Here is a 19,615-nt window from a genome sequence, read left to right on the forward strand (position 1 = left end):
GCAATGACTGCGGCCAGGGTACTAGTGGAAAGAAAGTGGAAGAGTGAAATCTTACCCACTGTATTGGAGTGGCATACACTCATGCTAGAATACGTACAACTGGCTAAACTTACTGACTCAGTAAGAGAATCATCAACACAAAAAATATCCAAACAGCGGAAGGTCTACAAAAAATATCTAAAAGTGTATTATCCTAATAATTCCATATTGGCAGATATAGAATAACGTTTGTAATATAAAAATGAGATTAAGGAAAAATAGAGAAGAAAGGAAGAAAACTATAATGAAGACCCGTAGAAAACAAAGAATTTGAAACTGTAACATTGGAAGGACGGGAAGTGTCTAAGAGGGAATAAATAGGATGTAACATAAAGATGGTATACGGTTCACATTGCGAAGAAGAATTTTTTTTGAATTATGCATTTAGGTTTTTTGTATTTATCTTTTTTGTATGAGATACGATGAGGAGAAAATGATCGTTGTATTTATATCATGCATATGTTCTACTTTGTATTATTTTAAACAATAAAGTCTTACATTTATTATTAAAAAAAAGGAAGTGGGTGGGCAGAGCAATTCAAACCCTTTCTAGGCCAGGCTTGGGGTATGTGTGGAATGGGTAGAGGTGTTCCTCTGCCCTGTTCTCCTAGCTCTGCTACCCTATGACTGGTGCCCATTGATGTAATGGCACATATGCAGCACTTGCCCTTCTACCTGCCAAAAGCCAACAGAGGATAGCATTGAAATAAGGAAGGCAGCGTGATTTTTCCTGAGGTAGGAAGGGGCTTCCTTTCCATTTCTGGCAATCCAGATAGTAAATGTTGCCGAATGTATATGGAGGACGAAAATGGTTGGAGGTACATTGAAAAAGGAATGATTCAAATAAATTGCCTTCAGCTATGCACAACATGGGAGATAGGATCAATGCAAGCAGACCTTAATGTAAGAGCAGGGTGCTACAAGTAGCTGTTTTTCAGCTATGAAATACGATGGTGCCTCCGGTTGCAGATGGGATCTGTTCCAGAGCTCCGGCCGATCCTGAGGTTTCCGCAACCGGAGGTGCTGCTTCTGCGCACGCGCGTGGCACAAAAAAGCACTTCTGCGCATGCATGTGTGGCAAAACCCGGAAAAACACTTCCGGGTTCGCCGCATGCGTATCCCAAAGGATACACAAGAAGAAGTGAACACAAATAGAGGTACCACTGTATTGGATAATATACTGTATCTTTTAAAAAGTAAATATTAAATGAATGCTTGAGGGGGCAGGGGGGAAACTTTGAAATTAACTTCCAGATCAAACTAAGTATAAAATAAACACCAGAATGCAGTTTTATGATTCCTGGGTCTCACGTTTTCCTATCATTTCTTACAGTACATGCACCAGTAAAGGCATAGAGTGTAACTACGATGCCAAAGGTAAGCTGTATGTAGTGAGTTATGAATGGCACCTTATATCATATTTCATATGATGTTACCTAACCATTCTTACTCTGTCAATTTTCAGCATGCTACTGCTATTATGAAGGAAAGACATATATCTACAAGGATGTCATCTACAACACCACAGATGGCTTGGGCTGGTGCATGACTGCAACCTGTGATGTTAATGGAACAATCCACAGAGAACTATTCAGATGTGGTGGGACTACCACAATACCACCTACAGTTTCAACTACAGCACCAAGTGAAGCAGGTATTTCAATCCAAATCTTTTGCTTCAACTCTTTCCAAACTTCTCTGAGAGTAAGTTCCATTGAACACAATGAATAATACTTCTGAGTAGACATGCACTGCACCACACCAAAGAGCAGAGAAGCAGTTCCTACCACTGCAGTAGTAGCACAAATAGCACCACATCTTGGATGAGCTGTTAAAATCAGAGGTGCCATACAACACCACACAAAGGGACATTCTTCTGTTAACAGAGCCAGCACAAATGAGTCCCACTACTGCAACAGGGCTTGTACTAATGGAGCAATCTCCTTAGTGCTACTTAGGTATTTGAGCTAACACCATAACATAAATTTTACCAATTATCTCAACCAAACTAGATGTAAATGTGACATGATCAAAAGCAAGCATTTATAAAGTATGTAAGAAAATCAAGTGATAATGAAAAACGTTACAAATCTTCTATAACATAGGAAAATATCCCCAAATACACCATATTCATATACACACGGTTCCATCGGCTCAAGCATGGCAGCTCCCCAGATGGAATGATCTGTTTCCACCAATGTGCTCTTCTGGTTCCCCCTGCCCCCCAATCCCTGCCTCATCTATAGAAACAACATGTGAGAGGGGTTACATGGGAGAAGCAGAGAGGAGGCAGATGACAGATAACAGATAGGGAGATTTATGAACCAACTAAACCGGATTAAAATAACCAATTTTGTTTCTTACAGAAACCACTACAGCGCAAACAACAGTATGTGTCCATAGAACATGTGAATGGACTGTATGGTATGATGTCAGCTACCCTAAATTTGGACGAGACAATGGGGATTATGAAACACCAGAGAAAATAAGAGAAAGAGGAAATAAAGTATGTAAAATGCCAGATGAAGTGGAATGCAGAGCTCAGCGCTTTCCTAATGAAAAAATAGAAACACTCGGACAAAATGTACAGTGCTCCAAGTCTGATGGTTTGATATGCAACAATAAGGATCAGACACCACCAATCTGCTTGAATTTTGAAATCAGGTTCCTATGCTGCCTATACACACCATGTGGTGCATCAACATCTACACCAATTACTTCAAGAAAGCCAGAAACAACTCCAGCAACACCAGAAATAATAACAACAGAATCCATAACTACATCTAAAGTGACAGGGGGCATAACTACTACCCTGACTCCCCTTGTTACCACTACGCCAGGAAGCACCACTCCCGTTTGCCAACCCAAATGCCAGTGGACCTCTTGGTTCAGTTTTCACACTCCAAGCTCTGACCCTGGGGATGGCGATCACGAGGACATTAAGAGCATCCAGGCATCGGGGGGTACCATCTGCGAGCACCCTGAAAAGGTGGAGTGCAGAGCAGTGGACTACCCAGACCTCAGCGCATCTGAACTTGGACAGAACATGGTGTGCGATCCTACCATTGGACTCCTTTGCGAGAATGCCAAACAGAAAGGGAAGTACAAGATATGTTATGACTATGAGATGAGAGGACTGTGTTGCGACTACAAGCACTGTGAAACCACGCCAACGCCACTGGTCACAACAAGTGCCACCGCCACAGAAGCCCCAGGTAGCACGGTGGGCAAGAGCACAGCTCCAGCATCCTCCACGGCCTCTACGCCACCTCCCGTTGTCCACACCACCACTGAAAGCACCACCCTTGTGTCCACAACACCAGGAGTAGCCACAGGAAAGCCAACAACCACAGAAACACCAGGCAGCACGACAGGCAAGAGCACGGCTCCAGCATCCTCCACGGCCTCTACGACACCTCCCGTTGTCCACACCACCACTGAAAGCACCACCCTTGTGTCCACAACACCAGGAGTAGCCACAGGAAAGCCAACAACCACAGAAATACCAGGCAGCACGACAGGAAGGAGCACGGCTCCAGCATCCTCCACGGGCTCTACGCCACCTCCTATTGTCCACACGACCACCGAAAGCACCACCCTTGTGTCCACAACTCCAGGAGTAATCACAGGAAAGCCAACAACCACAGAAACACCAGGCAGCACGGCAGGCAAGAGCACGGCTCCAGCATCCTCCACCGGCTCTACACCACCTCCCGTTGTATTCACCACAACAGAAAGCACCACCCTTGTTTCAACAACTCCAGGAGTTACAACCGGAAAGCCAACCACCACCACCCAGTCAATGCCAATTTCCACCCTGCCTCTCACAACACCAGGCTCAGTCAGCACAGGTGCCATTTCCACTGGAGTGGTCCCCACTGTGACAGCCACAACACTCCAGTCCACTCCTGTTTCCAAACCTTCCTCAACAATACCAACCACCGGGACCACTGCGCAAACCCCTCCAGTCCTGCTGACCACAACCACTCTGGCTCCCCTTGTTACCACTACGGCAGGAAGCACCACTCCCGTTTGCCAACCCAAATGCCAGTGGACCTCTTGGTTCAGTTTTCACACTCCAAGCTCCGACCCTGGGGATGGCGATCACGAGGACATTAAGAGCATCCAGGCATTGGGGGGCACCATCTGCGAGCACCCTGAAAAGGTGGAGTGCAGAGCAGTGGACTACCCAGATCTCAGCGCATCTGAACTTGGACAGAACATGGTGTGCGATCCTACCATTGGACTCCTTTGCGAGAATGCCAAACAGAAAGGGAAGTACAAGATATGTTATGACTATGAGATGAGAGGACTGTGTTGCGACTACAAGCACTGTGAAACCACGCCAACGCCACTGGTCACAACAAGTGCCACCACCAAAGAAGCCCCAGGTAGTACGGTGGGCAAGAGCACAGCTCCAGCATCCTCCACGGGCTCTACGCCACCTCCCGTTGTCCACACCACCACTGAAAGCACCACCCTTGTTTCCACAACACCAGGAGTAGCCACAGGAAAGCCAACAACCACAGAAACACCAGGCAGCACGGCAAGCAAGAGCACGGTTCCAGCATCCTCCACCGGCTCTACACCACCTCCCGTTGTATTCACCACCACAGAAAGCACCACCCTTGTTTCAACAACTCCAGGAGTTACAACCGGAAAGCCAACCACCACCACCCAGTCAATGCCAATTTCCACCCTGCCTCTCACAACACCAGGCTCAGTCAGCACAGCTGCCATTTCCACTGGAGTGGTCCCCACTGTGACAGCCACAACACTCCAGTCCACTCCTGTTTCCAAACCTTCCTCAACAATACCAACCACCGGGACCACTGCACAAACCCCTCCAGTCCTGCTGACCACAACCACTCTGGCTCCCCTTGTTACCACTACGGCAGGAAGCACCACTCCCGTTTGCCAACCCAAATGCCAGTGGACCTCTTGGTTCAGTTTTCATACTCCAAGCTCCGACCCTGGGGATGGCGATCACGAGGACATTAAGAGCATCCAGGCATTGGGGGGCACCATCTGCGAGCACCCTGAAAAGGTGGAGTGCAGAGCAGTGGACTACCCAGACCTCAGCGCATCTGAACTTGGACAGAACATGGTGTGCGATCCTACCATTGGACTCCTTTGCGAGAATGCCAAACAGAAAGGGAAGTACAAGATATGTTACGACTATGAGATGAGAGGACTGTGTTGCGACTACAAGCACTGTGAAACCACGCCAACGCCACTGGTCACAACAAGTGCCACCACCAAAGAAGCCCCAGGTAGTACGGTGGGCAAGAGCACAGCTCCAGCATCCTCCACGGGCTCTACGCCACCTCCCGTTGTCCACACCACCACTGAAAGCACCACCCTTGTTTCCACAACACCAGGAGTAGCCACAGGAAAGCCAACAACCACAGAAACACCAGGCAGCACGGCAGGCAAGAGCACGGCTCCAGCATCCTCCACCGGCTCTACACCACCTCCCGTTGTATTCACCACCACCGAAAGCACCACCCTTGTTTCAACAACTCCAGGAGTTACAACCGGAAAGCCAACCACCACCACCCAGTCAATGCCGATTTCCACCCTGCCTCTCACAACACCAGGCTCAGTCAGCACAGGTGCCATTTCCACTGGAGTGGTCCCCACTGTGACAGCCACAACACTCCAGTCCACTCCTGTTTCCAAACCTTCCTCAACAATACCAACCACCGGGACCACTGCGCAAACCCCTCCAGTCCTGCTGACCACAACCACTCTGGCTCCCCTTGTTACCACTACGGCAGGAAGCACCACTCCCGTTTGCCAACCCAAATGCCAGTGGACCTCTTGGTTCAGTTTTCACACTCCAAGCTCCGACCCTGGGGATGGCGATCACGAGGACATTAAGAGCATCCAGGCATTGGGGGGCACCATCTGCGAGCACCCTGAAAAGGTGGAGTGCAGAGCAGTGGACTACCCAGATCTCAGCGCATCTGAACTTGGACAGAACATGGTGTGCGATCCTACCATTGGACTCCTTTGCGAGAATGCCAAACAGAAAGGGAAGTACAAGATATGTTACGACTATGAGATGAGAGGACTGTGTTGCGACTACAAGCACTGTGAAACCACGCCAACGCCACTGGTCACAACAAGTGCCACCACCAAAGAAGCCCCAGGTAGTACGGTGGGCAAGAGCACAGCTCCAGCATCCTCCACGGGCTCTACGCCACCTCCCGTTGTCCACACCACCACTGAAAGCACCACCCTTGTTTCCACAACACCAGGAGTAGCCACAGGAAAGCCAACAACCACAGAAACACCAGGCAGCACGGCAAGCAAGAGCACGGTTCCAGCATCCTCCACCGGCTCTACACCACCTCCCGTTGTATTCACCACCACAGAAAGCACCACCCTTGTTTCAACAACTCCAGGAGTTACAACCGGAAAGCCAACCACCACCACCCAGTCAATGCCGATTTCCACCCTGCCTCTCACAACACCAGGCTCAGTCAGCACAGGTGCCATTTCCACTGGAGTGGTCCCCACTGTGACAGCCACAACACTCCAGTCCACTCCTGTTTCCAAACCTTCCTCAACAATACCAACCACCGGGACCACTGCGCAAACCCCTCCAGTCCTGCTGACCACAACCACTCTGGCTCCCCTTGTTACCACTACGGCAGGAAGCACCACTCCCGTTTGCCAACCCAAATGCCAGTGGACCTCTTGGTTCAGTTTTCATACTCCAAGCTCCGACCCTGGGGATGGCGATCACGAGGACATTAAGAGCATCCAGGCATTGGGGGGCACCATCTGCGAGCACCCTGAAAAGGTGGAGTGCAGAGCAGTGGACTACCCAGACCTCAGCGCATCTGAACTTGGACAGAACATGGTGTGCGATCCTACCATTGGACTCCTTTGCGAGAATGCCAAACAGAAAGGGAAGTACAAGATATGTTACGACTATGAGATGAGAGGACTGTGTTGCGACTACAAGCACTGTGAAACCACGCCAACGCCACTGGTCACAACAAGTGCCACCACTAAAGAAGCCCCAGGTAGTACGGTGGGCAAGAGCACAGCTCCAGCATCCTCCACGGGCTCTACGCCACCTCCCGTTGTCCACACCACCACTGAAAGCACCACCCTTGTTTCCACAACACCAGGAGTAGCCACAGGAAAGCCAACAACCACAGAAACACCAGGCAGCACGGCAGGCAAGAGCACGGCTCCAGCATCCTCCACCGGCTCTACGCCACCTCCCGTTGTATTCACCACCACCGAAAGCACCACCCTTGTTTCAACAACTCCAGGAGTTACAACCGGAAAGCCAACCACCACCACCCAGTCAATGCCAATTTCCACCCTCCCTCTCACAACACCAGGTTCACTCAGCACAGCTGCCATTTCCACTGGAGTGGTCCCCACTGTGACAGCCACAACACTCCAGTCCACTCCTGTTTCCAAACCTTCCTCAACAATACCAACCACCGGGACCACTGCACAAACCCCTCCAGTCCTGCTGACCACAACCACTCTGGCTCCCCTTGTTACCACTACGGCAGGAAGCACCACTCCCGTTTGCCAACCCAAATGCCAGTGGACCTCTTGGTTCAGTTTTCACACTCCAAGCTCCGACCCTGGAGATGGCGATCACGAGGACATTAAGAGCATCCAGGCATCAGGGGGCACCATCTGCGAGCACCCTGAAAAGGTGGAGTGCAGAGCAGTGGACTACCCAGACCTCAGCGCATCTGAACTTGGACAGAACATGGTGTGCGATCCCACCATTGGACTCCTTTGCGAGAATGCCAAACAGAAAGGGAAGTACAAGATATGTTACGATTATGAAATGAGAGGACTGTGTTGCGACTACAAGCACTGTGAAACCACACCAACACCACTGGTCACAACAAGTGCCACCACCAAAGAAGCCCCCGGTAGCACGGTGGGCAAGAGCACATCTCCAGCATCCTCCACGGGCTCTACGCCACCTCCCGTTGTCCACACCACCACTGAAAGCACCACCCTTGTTTCCACAACACCAGGAGTAGCCCCAGGAAAGCCAACAACCACAGAAACACCAGGCAGCACGACAGGCAAGAGCACGGCTCCAGCATCCTCCACCGGCTCTACACCACCTCCCGTTGTATTCACCACCACCGAAAGCACCACCCTTGTTTCAACAACTCCAGGAGTTACAACCGGAAAGCCAACCACCACCACCCAGTCAATGCCGATTTCCACCCTGCCTCTCACAACACCAGGCTCAGTCAGCACAGGTGCCATTTCCACTGGAGTGGTCCCCACTGTGACAGCCACAACACTCCAGTCCACTCCTGTTTCCAAACCTTCCTCAACAATACCAACCACCGGGACCACTGCACAAACCCCTCCAGTCCTGCTGACCACAACCACTCTGGCTCCCCTTGTTACCACTACGGCAGGAAGCACCACTCCCGTTTGCCAACCCAAATGCCAGTGGACCTCTTGGTTCAGTTTTCACACTCCAAGCTCCGACCCTGGGGATGGCGATCACGAGGACATTAAGAGCATCCAGGCATTGGGGGGCACCATCTGCGAGCACCCTGAAAAGGTGGAGTGCAGAGCAGTGGACTACCCAGACCTCAGCGCATCTGAACTTGGACAGAACATGGTGTGCGATCCTACCATTGGACTCCTTTGCGAGAATGCCAAACAGAAAGGGAAGTACAAGATATGTTACGACTATGAGATGAGAGGACTGTGTTGCGACTACAAGCACTGTGAAACCACGCCAACGCCACTGGTCACAACAAGTGGCACCACCAAAGAAACCCCAGGTAGTACGGTGGGCAAGAGCACAGCTCCAGCATCCTCCACGGGCTCTACGCCACCTCCCGTTGTCCACACCACCACTGAAAGCACCACCCTTGTTTCCACAACACCAGGAGTAGCCACAGGAAAGCCAACAACCACAGAAACACCAGGCAGCACGGCAAGCAAGAGCACGGTTCCAGCATCCTCCACCGGCTCTACACCACCTCCCGTTGTATTCACCACCACAGAAAGCACCACCCTTGTTTCAACAACTCCAGGAGTTACAACCGGAAAGCCAACCACCACCACCCAGTCAATGCCGATTTCCACCCTGCCTCTCACAACACCAGGCTCAGTCAGCACAGGTGCCATTTCCACTGGAGTGGTCCCCACTGTGACAGCCACAACACTCCAGTCCACTCCTGTTTCCAAACCTTCCTCAACAATACCAACCACCGGGACCACTGCACAAACCCCTCCAGTCCTGCTGACCACAACCACTCTGGCTCCCCTTGTTACCACTACGGCAGGAAGCACCACTCCCGTTTGCCAACCCAAATGCCAGTGGACCTCTTGGTTCAGTTTTCACACTCCAAGCTCTGACCCTGGGGATGGCGATCACGAGGACATTAAGAGCATCCAGGCATCAGGGGGCACCATCTGCGAGCACCCTGAAAAGGTGGAGTGCAGAGCAGTGGACTACCCAGACCTCAGCGCATCTGAACTTGGACAGAACATGGTGTGCGATCCCACCATTGGACTCCTTTGCGAGAATGCCAAACAGAAAGGGAAGTACAAGATATGTTACGATTATGAAATGAGAGGACTGTGTTGCGACTACAAGCACTGTGAAACCACACCAACGCCACTGGTCACAACAAGTGCCACCACCAAAGAAGCCCCCGGTAGCACGGTGGGCAAGAGCACATCTCCAGCATCCTCCACGGGCTCTACGCCACCTCCCGTTGTCCACACCACCACTGAAAGCACCACCCTTGTTTCCACAACACCAGGAGTAGCCACAGGAAAGCCAACAACCACAGAAACACCAGGCAGCACGACAGGCAAGAGCACGGCTCCAGCATCCTCCACCGGCTCTACACCACCTCCCGTTGTATTCACCACCACCGAAAGCACCACCCTTGTTTCAACAACTCCAGGAGCTACAACCGGAAAGCCAACCACCACCACCCAGTCAATTCCGATTTCCACCCTCCCTCTCACAACACCAGGCTCAGTCAGCACAGCTGCCATTTCCACTGGAGTGGTCCCCACTGTGACAGCCACAACACTCCAGTCCACTCCTGTTTCCAAACCTTCCTCAACAATACCAACCACCGGGACCACTGCACAAACCCCTCCAGTCCTGCTGACCACAACCACTCTGGCTCCCCTTGTTACCACTACGGCAGGAAGCACCACTCCCGTTTGCCAACCCAAATGCCAGTGGACCTCTTGGTTCAGTTTTCACACTCCAAGCTCCGACCCTGGGGATGGCGATCACGAGGACATTAAGAGCATCCAGGCATCAGGGGGCACCATCTGCGAGCACCCTGAAAAGGTGGAGTGCAGAGCAGTGGACTACCCAGACCTCAGCGCATCTGAACTTGGACAGAACATGGTGTGCGATCCCACCATTGGACTTCTTTGCGAGAATGCCAAACAGAAAGGGAAGTACAAGATATGTTACGATTATGAAATGAGAGGACTGTGTTGCGACTACAAGCACTGTGAAACCACACCAACGCCACTGGTCACAACAAGTGCCACCACCACAGAAACACCAGGCAGCACGGCAGGCAAGAGCACGGCTCCAGCATCCTCCACCGGCTCTACGCCACCTCCCGTTGTCCACACCACCACTGAAAGCACCACCCTTGTTTCCACAACACCAGGAGTAGCCACAGGAAAGCCAACAACCACAGAAACACCAGGCAGCACGGCAGGCAAGAGCACGGCTCCAGCATCCTCCACCGGCTCTACGCCACCTCCCGTTGTATTCACCTCCACCGAAAGCACCACCCTTGTTTCAACAACTCCAGGAGTTACAACCGGAAAGCCAACCACCACCACCCAGTCAATTCCGATTTCCACCCTCCCTCTCACAACACCAGGCTCAGTCAGCACAGCTGCCATTTCCACTGGAGTGGTCCCCACTGTGACAGCCACAACACTCCAGTCCACTCCTGTTTCCAAACCTTCCTCAACAATACCCACCACCGGGACCACTGCACAAACCCCTCCAGTCCTGCTGACCACGACAACCACCCTGGCTCCCCTTGTTACCACTACGCCAGGAAGCACCACTCCCGTTTGCCAACCCAAATGCCAGTGGACCTCTTGGTTCAGTTTTCACACTCCAAGCTCCGACCCTGGGGATGGCGATCACGAGGACATTAAGAGCATCCAGGCATCAGGGGGCATCATCTGTGATCACCCTGAAAAGGTGGAGTGCAGAGCAGTGGACTACCCAGACCTCAGCGCTTCTGAACTTGGACAGAACATGGTGTGCGATCCTACCATTGGACTCCTTTGCGAGAATGCCAAACAGAAAGGGAAGTACAAGATATGTTACGATTATGAGATGAGAGGACTGTGTTGCGACTACAAGCACTGTGAAACCACGCCAACGCCACTGGTCACAACAAGTGCCACCACCAAAGAAGCCCCCGGTAGCACGGTAGGCAAGAGCACAGCTCCAGCATCCTCCACGGGCTCTACGCCACCTCCCGTTGTCCACACCACCACTGAAAGCACCACCCTTGTGTCCACAACACCAGGAGTAATCACAGGAAAGCCAACAACCACAGAAACACCAGGCAGCACGGCAGGCAAGAGCACGGCTCCTGCATCCTCCACCGGCTCTACGCCACCTCCCGTTGTCCACACCACCACTGAAAGCACCACCCTTGTTTCCACAACACCAGGAGTTATAACCGGAAAGCCAACAACCACAGAAACACCAGGCAGCACGGCAGGCAAGAGCACGGCTCCAGCATCCTCCACGGGCTCTACGCCACCTCCTGTTGTCCATACCACCACTGAAAGCACCACCCTTGTTTCGACAACTCCAGGAGTTACAACCAGAAAGCCAACCACCACCACCCAGTCAACGCCCATTTCCACCCTACCTCTCACAACACCAGGCTCAGTCAGCACAGCTGCCGTCTCCACTGGAGTGGTCCCCACTGTGACAGGCACAACACTCCAGTCCACAGCTGTTTCAAAACCTTCCTCAACAATACCCACCACCGGGACCACTGCACAAACCCCTCCAGTCCTGCTGACTACAACAACAACCATGGCCCCCCTTGTTACCACTACGCTAGAAAGTACTTCAACTGTGTGCCTTCCAAAGTGTAATTGGACCTCCTGGTACGATTTGCACCGTCCTACCAACAGTCCAGATGATGGCGATATTGAGAATTTTGAGACCATCCGAAAAGCTGGTGGAAATGTTTGCAAACATCCACAAGACATTGAATGCAGAGCTGAAAGTCACCCTGATGTCAGCCTGTATCTGCTTGGTCAGGAAGTGCAATGTAACCTCCATGTTGGACTTTTGTGCGAAAATTCAAAGCAAACAGATAAGATGTGTCTGAACTTTCAGGTTAGATACCAGTGCTGTGAATACAAGCCTTGCCATCCTAGCACAACACCCCTGAGCACACCAGGTGTAGCTACGACAGAAACACCAGGCAGCACGGCAGGCGAAAGCACAACTCCAGCATCCTCCAAGGGCTCTACGCCACCTCCCATTGTATTCACCACCACCCAAAGCACGACTCTTGTTTCCACAAATCCAGGAGTAACCACAGGAAAGCCAACGACTACAGAAACACCAGGCAGCACTGCTGGCAAGATCACAGCCCCAGCATCCTCCACAGCTTCTACGCCACCTCCCATTGTAGTCACCACTACCCAAAGCACCACCCTTGTTTCTACCACTCCAGGAATTACAACAGGAAAGCCAATCACCACCACCCCTTCGACTCCCATTTCCACCATCCCTCTCTCAACTCCTGGCTCTGTAAGCACACCTTCCATCACTTCTGGAGGGGCTTCCACTGTTTCAACCACATCTCTTCCATCTACCCATTTTTCCAAACCTGTGTCAACGATATCCACTACTGGGTTCACTGTAGAAACAGCAACTGTCCCTACTAGAGTGCCATTTTCCACTAAGCCTTTGGTCGTTGTTACAACAGGTAATTACAGAATGAATCTGCATATCCTGGTATGAAAATCTTGTTTCCTTTGGTATATATTCCAACAGTTAAATTTATTACATGTTACTCAATTCCAGGTTTCATGCCAAATGTTAGCAAATTGTTTCATATTAATGGGGACTTGGTGATCTTTTTTCATATACCACCCTTTTCAAAAATTGGTATCCCAGTTATGAGACCTAGTGTCTATCAGTTAGCAACTTATCAAAAATGTTTGCCTAGATCTTAGTGTGCATTTTTCAAAGAAGTTTTCAATGCTCTTTCAAGTAGTAGATAGCTCTCTGGCTAGATATTTGGAATTTTATTCACAGCACCTGTGGACTGGAGGTGGTGTGTTTTTTGATACTGGGAGGAATATAGTTACGTTCCCCTGTTTCTTGATAGTATGGTAGGTATATAATAAGAACAGCAAGTAAGCGAATTATTGATCTGATTCATTAAACAATTAACTGGTTTTTGTCAAGTTTTCTCAATTATCAAGTTAAATTCTCCAGCTCTAAAGATACATGTAAGTGTGGTTGAGCTCAGTTGAAATTCTGAATTGTTATGCTTCAGTTGGTGCCTTGGAAGTGTACACTGAGGTCTTAAATATCTACAGTACAGTGTTTAGCATCCATTTCCAGCAGTATGTCTTCAAACAGTACGTAACAACTGCTATACTTATTTGTTTCTTTTTTTATTGTGTCTTCAGCAGCAACAAGTACTTCCATACCTTCTACAACAGGAACTAGCACATTCACTTTGAGCAGTACAACTCCATGTTTCTGTCGTGTGCCCGGATTTAGTAAGGGCTTGTTTTCTCCTGGTGAGTTTCTCTTAATGAATTTGAAAAGCAGCTGAAGCAATGTTTTCATTCACATATTGCTTTGATTGTACATATGCTCAACATACGTCCTTCCTTATACCTACATCAAGATTGTGCACCATTCTCCACAGGGGAGTCTACTTTGGTGCTCTGCTGTATAGTTTGAGGAGGAGAAACCTTTTTACTTACTTTTTACATTTACATTTAAATCATTTTATTAATCCTGCTTCATCTGGTTTTTTTTGTTTGTTTTTTGCAAGTTTGGGGCTGGTATTTTCAATGCTTTATTGAATTTATGTATCTGTGTTTTACTCTATACTGGTTTACATGTTTTAACAACCTAGGGAACAAAAGTATTAGCTGAGATCAATTCTGTAATTCTCTCATGCCATACATTCTTTGAACAGTATTGATCCACAGAGATGTCAATAGATCCATCTCTCACCTCTCCCCTTTTACAACTGACTCATATTCATGTACATCTACTACTATCTGCTAGCCATTACTTTTAACAGGTGGCTAACATGTCTTTTTACTCCCCAGGACTGTGAGTCACAAGTTATACTTGTATATGATTTACTGACTAAGGACCAACTGGGGGAAAGGCCTCGGCTGAACCACTTGCTGATCTCCCATGGTGGTGTGGGGTTGGAACTTGCCCACTACAAATTACACAATCCAACGCATGCTTTCTCAGACTTGCTTCTGAGAAAGCAGGCTGAGAGTTGCACTGCATGTCAGTAGACAAATTCATCTGAACTTTATTTGTATTTTAGAATGTTATGACATGTTTTGTTTTACAATTTTCGTACATGGCGCTTTATGATAAATTCCCTCCTTTTAAAAAATAGGGGAAGTAATATACAATAGAACTGATAGTTCCGGATGCAGTTTTTATGCAATTTGCAACAGAAGCTGTGAAATTGAGGTGTTCCAGGGACCATGTCCTTCAACAACTCCTTCCCACCCATCAACACCATCAGTTACAACTGCAGGAACCCCGCCTTCTCCGTCACCCACTATTGTTGTTCCATCAACTGGAGTATACACTACTGCAGCTTTATCAACCCCCACAACTCCTGTAACAGGTTGCCCTGATATTGATCCACCAAGAAAGGTAATTAGCATTGTTTTCATACGTACATTGATGATAGCTTTTGCTAGCTGATGGGAGGCTGTAGCCCAAAACATCAGAAGGGCTCCATGTTGGGGGAAGCTGTTGGTTACCAAATGCCTCTCTCACTCCATTTTCACCCCTCTTAAAAACCACCAAATGAATCCTCTCTTGGTGAAGGAGGTGTCTATGTTGAAAAGAAAATCCTGACTATCTCAGGGACTTTTGGCCACAGTTCATGCTGTATGAACACCACTGTTTTGGGAGGTATGAGGAGCTGCCATGTCACTTGGTCACAATCAACTCTCTTGTTATAGAACATGGGTCTTATTTGTGCTATTGATCTCACTGAAAATGGATGGGGATCTTGATGTTACTGGATTCCAGGTCTTATTATAACTGACCACTGGTGGTTGAAACTGGTGGGAATTGGAATACAACTTTGGGTAGGCCACAGGTTGTCTACCTCTGTCACAGAGTCATATATGGAGAAATTTTAGCCAATTCCAATTGTTCTTTTTGCCTCACTTTTCTAAAACATAGCAAGCTGGCTTATACCAAGGCAGACTATGGGTCTATCTATCTCACTGTTGTCCTTGTTGACTGCTAATGACTTCTCAGGGTTTCATACAGGAGCCTTCCCTTGGGCTAAGGATTAAATATGGGACTTTTTGCATGCATGCCATGTGATTTATCAATGAGAAACAGCCTCTCCCCTAACACCCCATTTTTGCCTCCGGGTGAGTTTTCCTCTCCCAGTAGTAGAAGAACCCTTGGTAGTGGAGATGGTGTCTTTCTAAGAGCATGACAGTGGAGATGGTGTCTTTCTAAGAGCATGACACTTGTAGAATATTTTTTTCTCTGGTTTCCCTCTAGACCAATGAAACTTGGATGTTTAACAACTGCACTGTGGCAACTTGTGAAGGAAACAACAAAATAGTTCTGAAGCCACAACCACCTGTAGAGAAGACAGTATGTGTGAGTGGACTCCCACCAATAAAAATAGTAGATAAGGATGGCTGTGTTGAACGCTACGAATGTGAATGTAAGTATAAATGAGCATTCAGAAAAAACTACATATATCTTTATGATATGGAATGAGAGGTTAAGATGTTTAACATACTGGACTGTATCATACAAAGCTCAGGGGGTGTGATGTCATGCAGTTGCAATTCCATTTATTGAGGGAGGTGAGACTTTTGAGGGTCTGTCAGGGAAGGCAATGGATTTGCAGAAGCCTAAGACCTCTTGTTTCTCCAGCATACTCCTTAAAAAGTCAATAGGTGGGTTTTCTTTTTTCTTTTTTAAATGAAAAGGAGAAAAGGAGAAAATGCTACGGTTCAGCCAGCTCCTGCTCTGGCTGTCACTAGTCATCAGGACTCTGGCTATGGCAGTTGCTTCACCACAAAATCTGCACCATCAACATTGTTCTCTTAGAATTCTCTTATTATTCCCCCTTTCTAATTGGTGCACCAGACTAGGACCAAGCCCATCAAAGTTAACACAAGCAACAGCATAATAACCAATGATTTCACAGTGTATATTTACTGGTACTTTGGTTACTCTGGTTTGCTCAAGACTACACTCCAGGTGGACCTTATTTGATCTTTTGATTTCTGTTACAGGTATTTGCACTGGTTGGGATGCTAACTATCTGACATTTGATGGCACTGATTACACTTTCCATGACAACTGCACTTACATCTTGGTGAAAGAGATTGTGAATATACATGGAAACTTTAGTGTTTTGGTTGACAATTACTTCTGTGATGTAACTAACAATCAGTCCTGTTCCAGAGCCATCATTGTAAATTACAATTCAATGGAAGTTGTGCTAAGCAGTGAAGTGCATGAAGGAGTGAGAATTAACAAGGTACTGTGTGTCACAGATTTTTCGAACTGTATTAACTTCCTACAATAATTATTCTTTACCAAAGCAAAAACGTAAAAATTACACTTTATAAACCAGCTAATGGGTTGCAAAATTTACATAACAATCGTGGCAAAGTGCCTGTTTGAGAAATGCTATTTAATCCCGTTATGTAGATTATGTTTAGGATTGAGATGCCATTCCTCAAAGTGCATCTCTATAATGACTACTCAGAAGAAAGCCCCCACTGAGTTCAATGCACTTTACTTCCAGTTAATGGTTATAGAATCAATGACACACACACACACACACACACACACACACACACACACACCTATATCAGTTAAAAACTACCAGAATGGCTTACCGTTTTAAATTATGGTAAATACAATAACACAGTAAAATAATCATTGCAGTGTTAAAAGTAGTATAAAAACAGGCAGCTAGGAACTATCAGCATGGCCAGGACTGATTGCCCTCAAGTGCTCTGGAAGACTCTGAATCCTCCAGATTTATATTCTTTTGCCTCTTTTGTGCTCCTGTTTCAGGTTATTTTCAACCATGAGCCAGTCAATGGAGATTTCACCAAATATGGTATTTCTGTCACCAGTACTGGTACTGTCATGAGTGTCGAAATCCCTGCACTCCAAGCTTTTATATCTTTCAACGGGCTCACTTTCTCAGTAAAACTCCCCTTTGGCCTATTTCAACATAACACAGAGGGGCAATGTGGTAAGTAAAGGGATCAAAACATCCCCAATCATTCAAATCCTTTTTCACAATGTTATTCCTTCAAAACAAATTTCTTTACATGGGACGATGTGGAGCATTAAAAAAGCAATAAAGAAAATTTAACAATGGGAGGAGAGGCCACAGCATGGTAGAACACATGTGTGTGGTGTTAGACCATCCCAGGTCCAGTACCTGGTATCTACATCTGAAAGTTATTGGAACCAAGAAAGAACTGCTGCCCATCAGAGTAGACCTAATTGGGCTTGGTGGACCTATGGTTTGACCAGGCTTCCTCAACATCGGTCCTCCAGATGTTTTTGGCCTACAACTCCCATGATCCCTAGCTAGCAGGACCAGTGGTCAGGGATGATGGGAACTGTAGTCTCAAAACATCTGGAGGGTTGAAGTTGAGGAAGCCTGGGTTTGACTAATATAGCCATATTGAAGAGTAGGAAACAGAATATGCATATTAGGGACAGTGTTCTTGAAGCTATGAACATGAGTTTGACCAAACTGCGGGAGGCTGTGCAAGACAGGAGTGCCTGGCATGCTATGGTCCATGGAGTCACGAAGAGTCGGACACGACTAAATGACTAAACAACAACAATGATACCAACAATGGCTTTTTCAATTAGGAAGTCTGCTTCGTTATTTCAATGTCATTCAGAGTGACATTAATGTATACTGCATATTCAGCACACTTACGATGCAACCGTTTCTCCCTCCTAGGGGTATGTTCAAATGACAAGACAGATGACTGCCGCCTCCCCAACGGCCATGAAGCTTCCTCTTGCTCAGAAATGGCCAGCTACTGGAAGACGTATGATAAAAACAAGCCCCATTGCTATGGAGTGCCAACAACATCACCTCCGACAACAACACCGCATGAGCCAAGAACGACAACACCAGCACCAACACCCTGCACCACTCCATCTCCTCTATGCGAGCTGATTGTGAGCGAGTAAGTTCAACACAGCCTTTACAATTGCTTCAGCTGTTAGATCCTGCAGAGCAAACAACTGCTTTGGCAACTTTATTTTTATTTTTTAAAAACCCACTTCTGATGACACATAGGAACATAAAATCATCATCAAGGCATTGTGCACATGACCTCATCTGTCCAGCTTGTGGGCAGGACATAAGCCACTGGTTGACCACAGGACTAGAAAGATAGAGCTTTGGTCTGCTCCAGCAGGGCTCTTCATCTTATCTTCTTATGTTTTTATCTACTGCCAGGACATCAGAAATGTTTTCTAGGGATAGATAACACCCTTTTCCTTTATTGTTTTTATATTTCACGGATCCATCCAACAATAAGCATGGCATTGTTTTAGTATCTTCAAGGCATCCTGGCTACCTTATATACCATAAAGAGGTGTAACATTGCAATGCTGTAGGATTTTTACTTCCATAGTAATACAAAGCTGATCTTTGTAGAATTGATATCATTGTGAAATGTACTTTTGCTAAGAAGGTTATCCTTTCAGTTGCAGTTTCATACTGAAAATGGGGTGGGAAGGGGACATTGCAATATTTATGAGCCATAGTTCAACCATGTATTCTTCTGTATTTGAAGTGTCTTTGAAGAATGCCATAAGGTTCTGCCTCCCAGAATATACTATGAAGACTGCCTCCTTGAAGCCTGTCAGTCTTCCAATGATTCTGTGCCTTGCTACAATTTGGAGATATATGCTTCCCTCTGCATAGCTAAAGGGGTTTGTACTGACTGGAGGAACATGACGCTAGGAAAATGCCGTAAGTGGAAGACAATGTATTTTCGCTTATCCTAAAGTGAGCAGCAATTTATCCTAAAGTGAGCAGCAATTTATCGTAGAGCAATAACAGCTGAGTGAACCAACCAACCAACCAATCAACTATTCAGCAGATATTCAATGCAAACTGAACAAACTGGCATGTTCTAACTTCAGTTGCATGTTTGTTTCCCTCAGTCTTTGTCCTTTTCCCACAAGGATTAAAATTTCAGCTTCTGCACTTCGTAATGGGTTGAATCCAGACTTTGCTCCTGTTGAATGGAAGGGAGCAGCAGA

The 19,615-nt window shown here is 47.7% G+C and overlaps 1 protein-coding gene across 1 annotated transcript in view; it reads left to right on the forward strand.

Moving 5' to 3' along the window:
* LOC118096288 (mucin-5AC-like) overlaps positions 1-19,615 on the forward strand; it is a 72,254-nt gene that overhangs the window by 36,006 nt on the left and 16,633 nt on the right. The window contains exons 29-37 of the mRNA XM_088652581.1: positions 1,373-1,416; positions 1,505-1,684; positions 2,406-13,025; positions 14,940-14,968; positions 15,842-16,010; positions 16,591-16,838; positions 17,384-17,567; positions 18,297-18,528; positions 19,144-19,322. Coding sequence (XP_088508707.1) covers positions 1,373-1,416; positions 1,505-1,684; positions 2,406-13,025; positions 14,940-14,968; positions 15,842-16,010; positions 16,591-16,838; positions 17,384-17,567; positions 18,297-18,528; positions 19,144-19,322 — 11,885 coding nt within the window. The remainder of the gene's footprint in view (positions 1-1,372; positions 1,417-1,504; positions 1,685-2,405; positions 13,026-14,939; positions 14,969-15,841; positions 16,011-16,590; positions 16,839-17,383; positions 17,568-18,296; positions 18,529-19,143; positions 19,323-19,615) is intronic.

This window comes from Zootoca vivipara, chromosome 1 (assembly GCF_965207765.1).
Source record: "Zootoca vivipara chromosome 1, rZooViv2.hap1.1, whole genome shotgun sequence".
In the NCBI taxonomy this organism is placed as follows: Eukaryota; Metazoa; Chordata; class Lepidosauria; order Squamata; family Lacertidae; genus Zootoca; species Zootoca vivipara.